The sequence below is a fragment of the Bubalus kerabau genome, chromosome 2, assembly GCF_029407905.1.
Source record: "Bubalus kerabau isolate K-KA32 ecotype Philippines breed swamp buffalo chromosome 2, PCC_UOA_SB_1v2, whole genome shotgun sequence".
NCBI classification, from domain to species: domain Eukaryota; kingdom Metazoa; phylum Chordata; class Mammalia; order Artiodactyla; family Bovidae; genus Bubalus; species Bubalus kerabau.
Window position 1 is genome coordinate 115,651,350 of NC_073625.1, and position 12,328 is coordinate 115,663,677.

Sequence of the window (12,328 nt, forward strand, 5' to 3'; positions counted from 1 at the left end):
ACTTACACTCCCCCAACCCAATTTAATCCTTGTCAAACAAAGGTAATAATAATAAGTTAAAGGCACCAAAGGTACCATGTCAACTTGAGGGCGCCAATATACTGAGGGCTGTGTACTGACTGGAGTTTTTAACAAGTCCACCTGCATCTTGAAGGCACAGCACAGAGACGGCTGAGCTGGAAGACAGAATACAAACTCCCAAAGGCCTCTAGTAAGTCACAAAAGTTATCAGAAGCCAAAGCACGATGGCCAATGTTAACAAGTCTAAGCATATGAGGAGGTGAGAACTTACCGTGTCCCCGATCTTCAGGCCCTCGCACTTCCTCTGACCAGGGTAGGATACTCCATCCTGGCAGGTAGCAGTGAAGAAGAGATTAAGATCCTCAGGCTGATCCCAGACAGACAGCTCCACTTTAGACCGGATGCTCTGAACAGAGAGAGAAGAAGCCGGAACCACTCAGTCAAGGCTACAGCTGAGATGCTCTCCACACCGGTTCTCTGATGCCCACATGGCTTCCTCTGACTCTGGGGTCTCAAGCCAAGGTGAGAGCCAGTGAGCTAGGTTCGCTGCTCCTCCCTCATCCCTTTCCTCCTCTCCACACCCACACACCATCTTACTAGGCTGGGCCTGAGGTCTCCCTCTGGGAGCTCAGAGAAGTGGCTAGTGGTCCACCTGCCGCATGATGACCTCATCTGCTTCCAAGGGTGATGAGCTGTCCCTGCTCATCTCTGCAGAGCCATCTCTCATCCCCACCCTCAGCTTTAGACATGGAGCTCTTCATATCTTGCCATGTGCTCCCTAGACTATGGGCCTTGCACATGCCTGGGGTAACGGTCCTTTGCTCAACTGCTCCTCTCTCTCCTCCCCTGACCAGCTCCTTATCATCCTTTCCCATCAGCTCAGCAGGCACTTTCTCCTGGAACCCACCCTCCACTGCTCACCATCACATCCATCTCCCATCAGATGAGGTCCACATTCACGAGCTCTCAACTCCTTTCTGAGAGAACGTAACATCTTATGTGTGGATATGTCCTCAAGACAATAGATGAAACCAAAATCAAGTTAAAATTATCCATCAGAATAGAAAAGATAAAAGACTAAAAACACCAAATGTTGGAAAGGAGTTGGGGCAACTGGGGCTCTCAAACCCTGCTGGTGGGAGTGTGCACTGGTACAACCCTCAAGAAAAACATCAGCTGGTACCTACTAATGCTTAGGTCAACCTTAGACAAGCAATTCACATCAGAATCATATCCAACAGAGATGTGTACTGACCAGCAGACACATACAATAATGCTCACAGCAACACTGTCTGTAACAGCTAGAAACTGGAACTAGCCAAATGCTTATCGATAGAATAGAATTTTTGTTCCAAATTATGGTGTGCTCATGTAGAATACCATACAGTACAAGAATGAGTGAAACATGACTGCCTGTTGCCACACAGATGAATCTCATAAATATCACACAGTCCAAAAGAAACCAGATGTGCACAGCATACAATCTATGATTCTGCTTATTTATACTATCCCCTGGGGGACAGTAATAGAAGAAGACATAGGAGTTCTGGAGTCAATAATAGTAAAATTCCATTTTGGCCTGGGTGGCTCAATACTAGGGGTGTATTTAGTTTGTAAAAAGTCTACACAATCATCTGTACATCTCCAAGTTTTAAAAATCGCCACTGAAAATCTCTAAGGAGGATATACTTTGGAGACAGAGGCCAAATGAAATAACTAACTTGTAATTAAGGTACATCTTACAAAAATGACTTTTTATACACTAAATACACTCAGAATAGCAGGTTGCACACAAACTCCAAGAGACACATGGATCTCCCTCCCCAGATCAGTTGACGGCCCTTCAGCCCCTACCTCCCTCCTCGGGTGCACTCCAGCAACAAGGCTTTGGGCAGAGGAAGGCAGAAGTGCTTCCTGCTCTCCTAGGGCTGCTTATCTTTTTTTTTTTTTTCCTGCTGAGCATGAAGTGTTAAACCTGCATTAGTTAAATATGCAGTTTTCCCAACACATTAACAGCTTATTGAAAACACTCTCTGCAAAAAATAGTCTCTCCCTTTGCCACAAATTATCTAAGTGCTTCTACAACTCTAAAAATATTCTCTCTTAAATCCACTTCCTCTTCTCTTGGTAGTGCCAGCCTTCACTGGCGGAGGACTGCGAGAGTGCCACTCAGCACACACAGCTCTGCTGAACGCGATTTGTTGCTGTTGAGTTGCTCAGCCGTGTCCTACCCTCTGCAACCCCATGGAGTGTAGCCTGTCAGCCTCCTCTGTCCATGGGATTTCCCAGGCAAGAATGCTGGAGTGGCTTGCCATTTCCTTCTCCAGGGAATCTTCCCCAACCCAGGGATCGAACCTGCATCTCCTGCATTGCACGTGGATTCTTTATTGCTGAGCCACCAGGGAAGCCCTGCTAAATGTGGTCAGTTTTTTTTACAAATCTGTTCTCCCCACTGAGCTGTGAATTCCAAGGACCATAGCATATTTCTCTCTAGGACTGAATATAAACTTTTATTGAATGGATGGATGAAGGGAAAGATGGATATTTTTAACAACAGCTATGCTAGGCAGCTCGGGCTTAGCGGAAGAAAATTTTTGGAAGATGAGGTAAATTAAAATTGTATATTTTAATCGTGAGTAAGTGTGAGGATGAGGCAAAGCAGTTTATCATTAAAGGGCTAGGTAGACTGGAGCTATTTAAATTTCTTAGGCTCAGTCTCATGAAATGCGAAGGCCCCATGGCTCACAAACAAGACATTGGGAAGAAGCATCATTACTTGCCATCAAGATCTGCTGAAGCTACCGCCTGGAAGAATTAACGGGGAATCTGGCGGAGGAAGGGGACTCTGAGGACTGAACTCCTAGTCGATGCATGGGTAACTGTAGCAGATGGACATGGAATCTTATGTCCTACTCTGGCCATGAGACCCCTAAGCTTTGTGTTCAGATCCACAGTGTGTATTATTCTTGATCCCCATGCAGTCTCTGGAATGAGAAACGCTTTAAGATGTTAGCAAGGGTAGGAACTGTGGAGATTATTCAGTTCAAACTTCCCATTTTATGGAAGTGGGAACTGAGGCCACTTAGCTGGCAGGGGCAGGCAGGATCAGAACCGGGCCTTCTGGGTCCCCCTGCAGTGCTCTCTGCAGTTATACACTTCTTAACTGGAAACTGGCTCTGACCTTGGGGATTGTGGATGCTTAGGACATATCCTGGTTGAATCAGTCTCCCCTCAAAGATTATGAGTTTCTGGAGGGTAGCACTGTGTTCTGTTCAGTTTTATCCCCAGGAGGTAGCATGATGCCTGCCACACGTTAAGCTGTCTCTGTTTGCTGAATGAAGGAAGGAAGGAAGAAGTGGCTGGGATACAGGATACAGTAGAAAAGCAAAGCCACAGCCAATGCAGTTGTGATGTATGAAAACATTATTTGTCACTCCTGAAATTCAATGAACTCCTCCCAAATTTGTTTCTGAATATGATTCCTTATTCCTCACAGCCTAGAACGAGTAGACAATGTCAAGAAGTTTAAAGGCTGTTAAATACCCAGGCTAGGTGACATCTGCCATCATTTTAAGGCAGGCCAGCTGTGGAGCGGGAAGAGCAGACTGTATGGCAACAGCGAAAAGAAAACCATGTGCTGGGTGAGGAGGCCTCTGACGTCACCCCCCACGTGCAGCTCTAGGGGCGTCCAGCACACCCTGTTCTTGCTCATCCTGAAAAGGGACCCCCAGAATTTCTCCCCGAGTTCGACCCTCCCTTTGTCTATGTGACACAATGCTGGTGTCGTGTGTACGCACATGCGTGCACCTAGTGCCCCACCTCCGAGCTCTGGAAGGGAACCTCCCACCAGCACCCACGGTAGCGCAAAGCTCCACACCGGGGATCCCTTACAATGAAGAATCTGGCATAGCGAGAAAAAATGTAGCAATCAGAGCCCAGCGGTACAGATGTCCCACCATGAAAGCTGAGAACAACAGACTCGATTCTGCGAGATGATACATTAGACACACCCTTCCTGCTGCGCTCCCTCCCCAGCCTCCAGTCACACCACCTCGTCTGCTACGTGTGCTGTGTTGCAGTCCCTTCAGGATGTCCCCACAGATGGTGTGCCAGCGCTGGGGGAGGCAGGCATCCACACCACACTTAGTCATGCCTTGTGTGACTCACAGGAAATCCACCACCAAGTGCGGAGGCGGGAAGGTGACGCCGAGAAACGCAAACAGTCCAGTTAGAGCCATGCCCTGACCCTGACCGGGCAGAGGAGCAGGTGAAAGGATAACCAGAGCCCCCACCACAGGCCAAAGGACACACATACACATGGACCCGTGCAGGCTCAAATCCAGGAGACATGTGGGCGGCCGAGGCCAGTCCTTACCAGAGAGGACCGCAGCCAATGAATCAGGTGCTAATGAACACAGAACACCAACGTGCCCCCCAACACAGCTTCCACCAACTAGACTTGGCTCTGAACACCTTGCTGTTTCACATTTCTATAGTTAATGTATTTCTTTAACATTTCCACTGAAAGAAAGAGCAGAAGTAGGGAGCGACCAAGGGTCCCAACTTATCAGGGTAATTGACACGTTCACTGCGGTGATGATTTTACAGGTGTGTACAACTGTCAAAAACTTATCAAAGCATGCACTTTAAATCTGTACAGTGCATTACAAATTACAGTTTGTTAATTACTTCTCAAGAAAGCTGTTTTCGTTTTCCACTGAATTTGAATAGCTACTTTGGATCATATTCCAGAAAAGCCCATTTTAAAGGGCAGGTTTCATACACTCACTCTGGAGTCATAGAGTCTGGTTTCCTGACATGTTTCCTTTCAGACACACCAATCTAACTCAGGGAGCAGCTATAGTACTGGACCCATAGAGGTCCTTGGGGGCTCACTCCTGGTTCCAAATGTAGCCCCTGCCTGGAATAGATCTTCTCTCTACTCTGCCTGTTCCTGAATCCTCAGCCACAGAGAGGGCTCCCTGATCCCCTCCAGAACTCTGCCTAACCCAGGCCCCTGGGTTTCCATTAAGAAAGCGAATTCATCTGTCGTGAGTCCTGCTCAGGTCATTGCACCGTGCCTCAGAGGGAGAGCAGCTGGCTGCCAGCTACCCAGGATGTCAGAACTCAGGAGCTGACTGAGGATGGAGATGCTGGGAGACGGCTCCTCCCCAGAAGCCCAGGAGAAACCTGCACCCCATGCTGGAGTTCAGGACATAGTCACCCTTCAGCCATTTCTTCCCCAAAGGCTCTGGCCTGGCAAGAGGTAAGCAGTGGTCACTCCACAGTTGAGAGCCGGTCAGCAACAGTCCCCCTGCTAACCCAGGGGTCTTCAAGCCCTAGGACTCCAGCAGGATGGGGCAATCAGTCCAGGGCAGGCCTCTGGCTCTCGTTCTGACCACCCTGTTCGTATCCAGAGCTTGAGACCCTGGGTATCATGGTGAGGGGGGCCCTTGGGACAGTGGTGACATGGGGTAGGCCTGGGCCCTCCCTCACACACACTCTGCTCAGACTCCCTCACTACATTACGCCTCCACGCACTGCAGGAATCTGAAAACCACAAAGCGTAGCTAACCTGGAAACCTGGTCTCACTGGGCTCTGTGCTGGACACGATGAAGATTAAAGGTCAGAGATCAGAAAAGAGGATGTTAGTGTGAGAGGAGTGAGTTAGGAAGGAGAAGGAAATCCAGTTTCTCTCAACAGGAAGTTTCAAGAATGAGGATCAGAGTATGTATGAGAGAAAGAGGAGCCTTAGCTGCACAGAATCGGGGGACAGGTACGGGCAGGAGGGAAAACCTGCCCCAACTCCTTACTGCCACCCACTCACTGCCTTCAGGACCAGGAGAGGGCTGGCACCCTATGCTCCAGGTCCTCCATAAGAAGGGTATTACCTACAGCCCCTGGTCTAGCACAGCAGCATTTTGTGACCCAAAATAAAGCTACCACAGTAGGAAACAAATTCAGCTGGAAAGATAGAGCTCCAAATGTGCATTTGTAAATCATTCATGGGAAAGTAAGATGGTTTTTCTAATACCGTGTGATGCCAGTGCAGTTGATTATATTCCTAGGTTAGCCCACGGGTCTATTCTACATAATAGAGCCAGCTAAACTACATTTACTCTATGTAGAACTTTGTTTTTAACAGGCAGATGCACTCTGAATTCCAACTCGGGAACCACCAGGCCTCATGAGGGGCTGGGTGGGCACTGGAGGCTTCACAGGGAGGGGCACATACGTGCCAGCACAAGAATTGGGGCTCGTCATTTCCCCGAGGAGAAGAGGTCTGTGTCAAGCACTTTTTGGGTGTTAGGAATGGAGGGAAGGGGGTGGGATGGAGAGGGATTTGGGAATCGCAGATGACTGGCTTGGGATGCAGCAGTGACCCCCTAAATCATGTCCTTAAGCACTGTACTTATTACTACAACAGAGTCAGGCTAATGGAGCTACAATAGCGCAGTATTTAACAGCCCCGCAGGCTCCCTTGAAAAGGACCTGAACACAATTAGAGCCTACACAAGTAGGCAAAAGAACTATTGTTGACTCTTGTTGGATTCTTCTGACCCATTTTAGTCTGTGGCTCAATGTGGAGCTCCAGGAGCCTGGGGAATTTCAGTTCTGCTGGGAGGCGAGCAGTGAGCGTGCTTCTCACTTCTTGCCACAGGGAACACAGTGGCAGGATGGCCCAGGCACCTGGATGGCTGAAGAGCAGTACCCACCACCCAAGCGTGGTGCCCTAATGGGGACCAGGGTTACCACAAAGTCAGAACCCAAGCACATCCCAGGGCCACCAGCCAGAGACTGACTGAGCCATTTGCTGCTTCATTGGGATCCGCTTACAATGTGAGTCAAGGTGTGGCAGGGGTGAGGGGAGACCGATGCACAGGCAGGATGCCTTCTCTACCCCGAATCCAAATGGAGGAGGAAGGTGCCAAACTCAAGAGGCAGGAGGCAAGACATGGAACCAAGCACCCCAGCACAATGGCGCCCTTCCAACCTGAGTCTGCACCAGCTCCTGGAGCCCCAGGGGTAGAGGGTGGGGGTGAAGGTGGGAGAAGAAATCGGTGACTTACATTGTACGCATTGATAATCAGTTGAAGAATATTTTTGGAGTCTCCATGTAAAATCTCCACTGTTGTTCCAGGTATCAGGGCTGTAAAATTCTTGCGAGAAAAAAACAAAAGAAAATAAATGAGCCCACTCTGCCTTTCCATCCTGTCCAACAGTGAACATGCCCTACTGAGCTAGAATGGTCAGGGCCCTCCGCATTGCTTCTGCCACTCACTGGCACCAGAACTCAGAGATGCCACACCAAGCACAAGGGAATGGAGCTGTTGCAGTAGGCTGTGGAATCTCGGTTCTGCAAGGTCTGAGTGAGAAGGGTCTGACAAGATGTGTTTCTAAAGTACAACATCAGGCTTCTTCCTGGAGACCCCTCCTCTCTGGCATGTACTGGAAAACGCTCTGAAATTCCATCCTCTAGTGTCAATATAGGGAGCCGTGGTGGCTCAATGGTAAAGAATCCTCCTGCAATGCAAGAGATGCAGGTTTGATCTCTGGCAGGATTCTCGTCTGCCAGAAGAGCCTGGCAGGCTACAGTCCATGGGTCTGCAAGAGTTGGACGCGACTTAGTGACTAAACCACCACCACCACCAGAATCAATATATTCTCAATGTTCTTGTCCTCTCTTCTAGACTATGTAGGTATTCCCAGTTTCCGTTCAAAGATGCCCTCAATCTGTCCAGGAAGAGTGAAAGAGGAAACTCTGCCAGTGGTCTCCAAGACAGTCTCTTTCCTTAGCAGGGAACGGAATGGGAATGGTGCTTCCAAGGAGGTCTGGTATCTCTGGGTGAAGTCCTTGACAAAGCAGGCGGCCTTGACGTGGCTGCCTTTCTTCTTTCACTGGTACCAAGGCCTGTGTATGTCACTTACTAAAGTGACAGAAACATCTAGAAATAGCCACCACCCTCAGCCTGCCTTGGACTGGACATGCTTCCTCCCTGAGTGAGGTGTACTTGGTTCTGAGCAAGGCTGGCTTAAGCCAAGGTGTGTCTCTTCCCTCCTGAAGCATCTGGAGTACAGCCCGTGCAACCACCTCTCCAAAACTGATCCCTGTAAATGGCCATGTCCTATCCTGCTATCTTCACTAAACAAAGACAAAAAAAAAAAAAAAAACTCTTTCTCTTGTTTTCATCTAAAATTGATTCAGACTAAAAGAAGGTAAGAACTTAAGAAGATATAAGTGGCATTTTATCAATGATCATCTCAGGCAGGTACAGTAGAAACACGCCTTCAGATAAAGGTTCTCTTGCGGATATTTAAGAGCAGCAGAGAGAGGGGACTGGGGTTGACTGTTCTAGAGGTGGGGATGAACTTCTCATGACCTCTCATTTCAAAGGATGTCAGAGGTGAGCTGGGCTTCACACCAACTGACACGAACACTCCGGGAGCAGCTCACAGGAGAGTTCTAGTGAAAGTCGATTTGCCCATGATTGTGGGGGAGAAGCACATTCATGAGGGGAGAGTAGAGCGGTGGCCCGTGGGATGGCTGGGGAAAGTCTTGTAACAGACTCATACAGACCGCTCTGTGCACTCAAGACACGTACTGTTTTCTTTGGAAATTCCTGCCCCAGACTAACCCACTGGTCTCCCACACCCTGCGGGAAGGCACACAGACTCTGCATGCAGCCTGTCTCCATGTGTGCCTAGTGTTCTCTCTGCACATCTTCCTTTTATATCTTCCTTCCCTATTCCCTGGGTGTTTCCATTTCATCATCTGAAAAACAGGAATTGATACTGTTTCCCTCATTATCAAATTAGAAACCATATGTTTAACTCGCTTGGTATGCTCTGCTATGTGAATGCTAAAGAGCTTCCTCAATACCATCATTTTCCACTAGATCAAGACAGGACTATACTCCACGCTCCTTTGGATCTCTGCCCACACAGAGCAGGGCTGTTAACACTCCTCATGAGGCCGCCCCACACTTCGCCTGGCCCCACATTCCGTTCTCCCAATCATCTCAGAGTCAGCAGGGCCCCCAGGTTCAGGCCACCAGCCTTCCTTGCTCCCTTCCAGGTGTACCTTATAGAGCATATAGTGGTTTTTCGTCACTGCAAAGATGAGGTTGATGTTGTTCTCTGCCAATTTCTCTCCGAGCAAGGCAAGGGATGGATAGTCCTAGGGCCAAGGCAAAAGTCAAGGCTGTAACATTTCGTGCAAGTAGAGACACTAGCACCTGGCTCCAATGTGCACTCAGTAACTCATCACCTGTGCAGACAATAAGCATCTTCCCCTAGCAGCCCCTTAACAGCTAAGCCCCTTGGGCAGCTCCTTACTGAGAAACTACGTAGGGAAGATTCTCCAGGAAAGGACCCTCTGGCACCCACCAAACCAGACTCACTCCTCCTGCCCCTCTCAACCCAGAATGGAGAAGTGATGAGTGGAGGTCTCCCACACTTGGTCCATGTTTCCATCCCTTCCGCAGGAATGCGGCAGAGTGGGGAAGCCAGCAAGACAGCAGCGACCACTTCCTGCCATCAGCACCTGTTTATCTGTCCTCTCTCCCCTAAGACTTTCTTCCTGATCTCCTTGCCCTATTTTCCTTTTCCCATGCCCAGTGTTGGGCCTGCCAATGTCCTGCACAGGTTCTGCTCAGGCCTCTCACGGCCCAGAATGGGCAGAAAAGGCTGCTGACATTTGGACAAGTTGGGCTGTGGCGTGGGAAGGGGTACAGAGGAGGGAGGGAGGGAGAATGCTCCCTGAAGGATGCTGCAAGGCAGCTTAACAAAGTCCTGAAGGATTTTAAGGGCTGGTAATGGGTTTGGAAGGAATGATGCTAAAGCTGAAACTCCAGTACTTTGGCCACCTCATGCAAAGAGTTGACTCACTGGAAAAGTCTCTGATGCTGGGAGGGATTGGGGGCAGGAGGAGAAGGGGACGACAGAGGATGAGATGGCTGGATGGCATCACTGACTCGATGGACGTGAGTTTGAGTGAACTCCAGGAGTTGGTGATGGACAGGGAGGCCTGGCATGCTGCGATTCATGGGGTCACAAAGAGTTGGACACGACTGAGAGACTGAACTGAACTGAACTGAATGGGTCTAGGACTGCTCATCAGTGAGGTTCTACAGTTATCAGGTAGTATAGTTAGGAGTTCTTTCTCTGGACTCCATTATTCTTGACCACCTCTTAAAACTGGAGAAAATGGGTTAGTCCAGCAAGATTTAGAAAGAATTTCTCTCTAGTCAGCTACTCTACCAAATGCACTCTGGAAAGCACATTTGGGAAGGAAGAGGATATTTGGGGGAAAAAAACAAACTTTGTATAGCAAGTGTGAAAAAAATCTTAATCGTTCGGTCTGGGTGACAGGTAGGTAGAAGTTCATTTACTGGCCTATTGTATGTTTGAAATTCTGCATGAATTCTATTTAACTGCACACCCACAGTGACAGACTACTGAGAGTGGCAAGTCCTTGGGGCTTCTCAGCCAGTACAGGACACCTGCCGCCTGCCCCCAACACTGATGGAACGCAGGGCCTCAGGAAACCCATTCTAGAAACCAGGAAGTCTCATCTTTGCTGGTCTTGCCTCATAACTTCTGTCCCAGTTTTTTTCCTCTGTGGAACAGTCCTCTCTCTCGTGTAAAATCGCCTCTTCCCTTTGACATCTATCCTGTCTCACCCACCTCTTCCTTCAACTAAACATTCCTCATGTGGATGCACAACAGCAGAAAGCTGAACCAGCTACAGAAATCCTTGAGAAATGCTCTAAGGTAATGATGAGCAGGAGTTCTGGAAGCCCAGTTGGAGGAGATGGAATAGAAACCCAGTCCCAAGAAAGGATGGGGAAGTCAGTGAGCAGAAGTCCACAGGAAGGTGGTCAAGGCTGGGTGAGGCCTCAGACCACAGGCAGGGTCGCAAGGGCGGTGCCGGGGGTCTGACCCTCACCATCTGGTTGGACGCCGTGTACTCGTTGGCCTCGTTCAGGTGGCACTGGCCATCGTGCGGCTGCACCAGGCCCCCCAGCTTTCCGTCCAGCGCGATGTGGGGCACGTCGTCCGTGGTGAACACCAGCAAGTGCAGCGCATCCTTTCGCCAGCCGATCTTCTCCTGAGGGACAGAGGTTGACGGGTTTAAAGGCCTTCTGGCTGCCCTGGGGCATCAGACGGGGCACTGGCCCTTACCAGGGGTTGTAGTGCGGATCACAGGTGATCCTCTGCGTGCACAGCTGGGGGATCACTCTACAAGCACTGTGGGATCACAGAGAGCCAGCTGACGGGGGAAGCCAAAGGGCAGAGGTGAATCTCCACCGCGGGGCCCACCTGTGCCTGGAACCCCTCGCTGCAGGCCACCCTGCCCTTGCTGCTCCCACTCTCTACCTGATAGCCACTCCTCCTGGAGGCCTCCCCTTTGAGTCTCCCCTAGTATTCCTTCCACAGAACAGCCTTTAGCCCACCCCAACTTCCCCACACTCCAACACACTCGGCTGGCTGCCACAGTCCAAGGTGACCAGTAAGTGACCACTTCAGTCCCCCAATTAAGACACAAATCACTCAGAACAGAGCACCCAAATGACCAACAGATGGATTTGTCTTTGGAGAATTTGGTAAAATCTACCATCTTTCTGGTAGATGCAAACCACTTCAATCATTAATTGAACTACTCCAGTGATTAAGGTCAGTCAGATAACCTCTCTTCTCCCTTTAACTGCTTCCCTGTATGGAATATGTCCACGCTTCAGACAGCAGCATGGCTCAATACAGGCTATAGTGTCAGGGAAGGACTCTATTTTAAATCTTTAACCACTGTGGCCCTGATATTACACAAAGCACTCCTAATCATTACCATTAGGAGCAGCTAGATCCTGATACAGAGCAACAAAATCTGGGATTGGGGTGTTTTCATACCAGTAGTGAAAGAAAATACATGGGTAGCAGGACGAACATAGGAAGGGTTTAAACACTGCTGAGTTATCTGCACACAAACACTTGACACTGAAATAGGAGACCGGATTCATAGACTTCACAAGTTAAAAGCTATCACCTTATGGCAGATGAGGGGATGAAGGTATCATCCTTTCTTATCACCAAAATGATGGACAAAATAGCCTTTAAGAGCTATGACATTTTCTTATTCACTCGAAAAGCAGCATGGAAATAAGTCACAAAAAGAGTAACACAAGGAAGAAAAGGTGGTTTGAAAGGAAGCCAGCAAGGACTGAAAGCCAGGATACCAGCTGTGAGCAAGGAATCTACCTCTGGGGAATCCGTTTCCCAGATGCTCAACATTCAGCCAACAAACAATTA

At 49.1% G+C, this 12,328-nt stretch overlaps 1 protein-coding gene across 1 annotated transcript in view; it reads right to left on the reverse strand.

Moving 5' to 3' along the window:
• ITGB5 (integrin subunit beta 5) overlaps positions 1 to 12,328 on the reverse strand; it is a 113,676-nt gene that overhangs the window by 39,739 nt on the left and 61,609 nt on the right. The window contains exons 6-9 of the mRNA XM_055568456.1: positions 10,971 to 11,132; positions 9,105 to 9,200; positions 7,093 to 7,182; positions 293 to 427 (exon numbers count right to left, since the gene is read on the reverse strand). Of these exons, the coding sequence (XP_055424431.1) occupies positions 293 to 427; positions 7,093 to 7,182; positions 9,105 to 9,200; positions 10,971 to 11,132 (483 nt within the window). The remainder of the gene's footprint in view (positions 1 to 292; positions 428 to 7,092; positions 7,183 to 9,104; positions 9,201 to 10,970; positions 11,133 to 12,328) is intronic.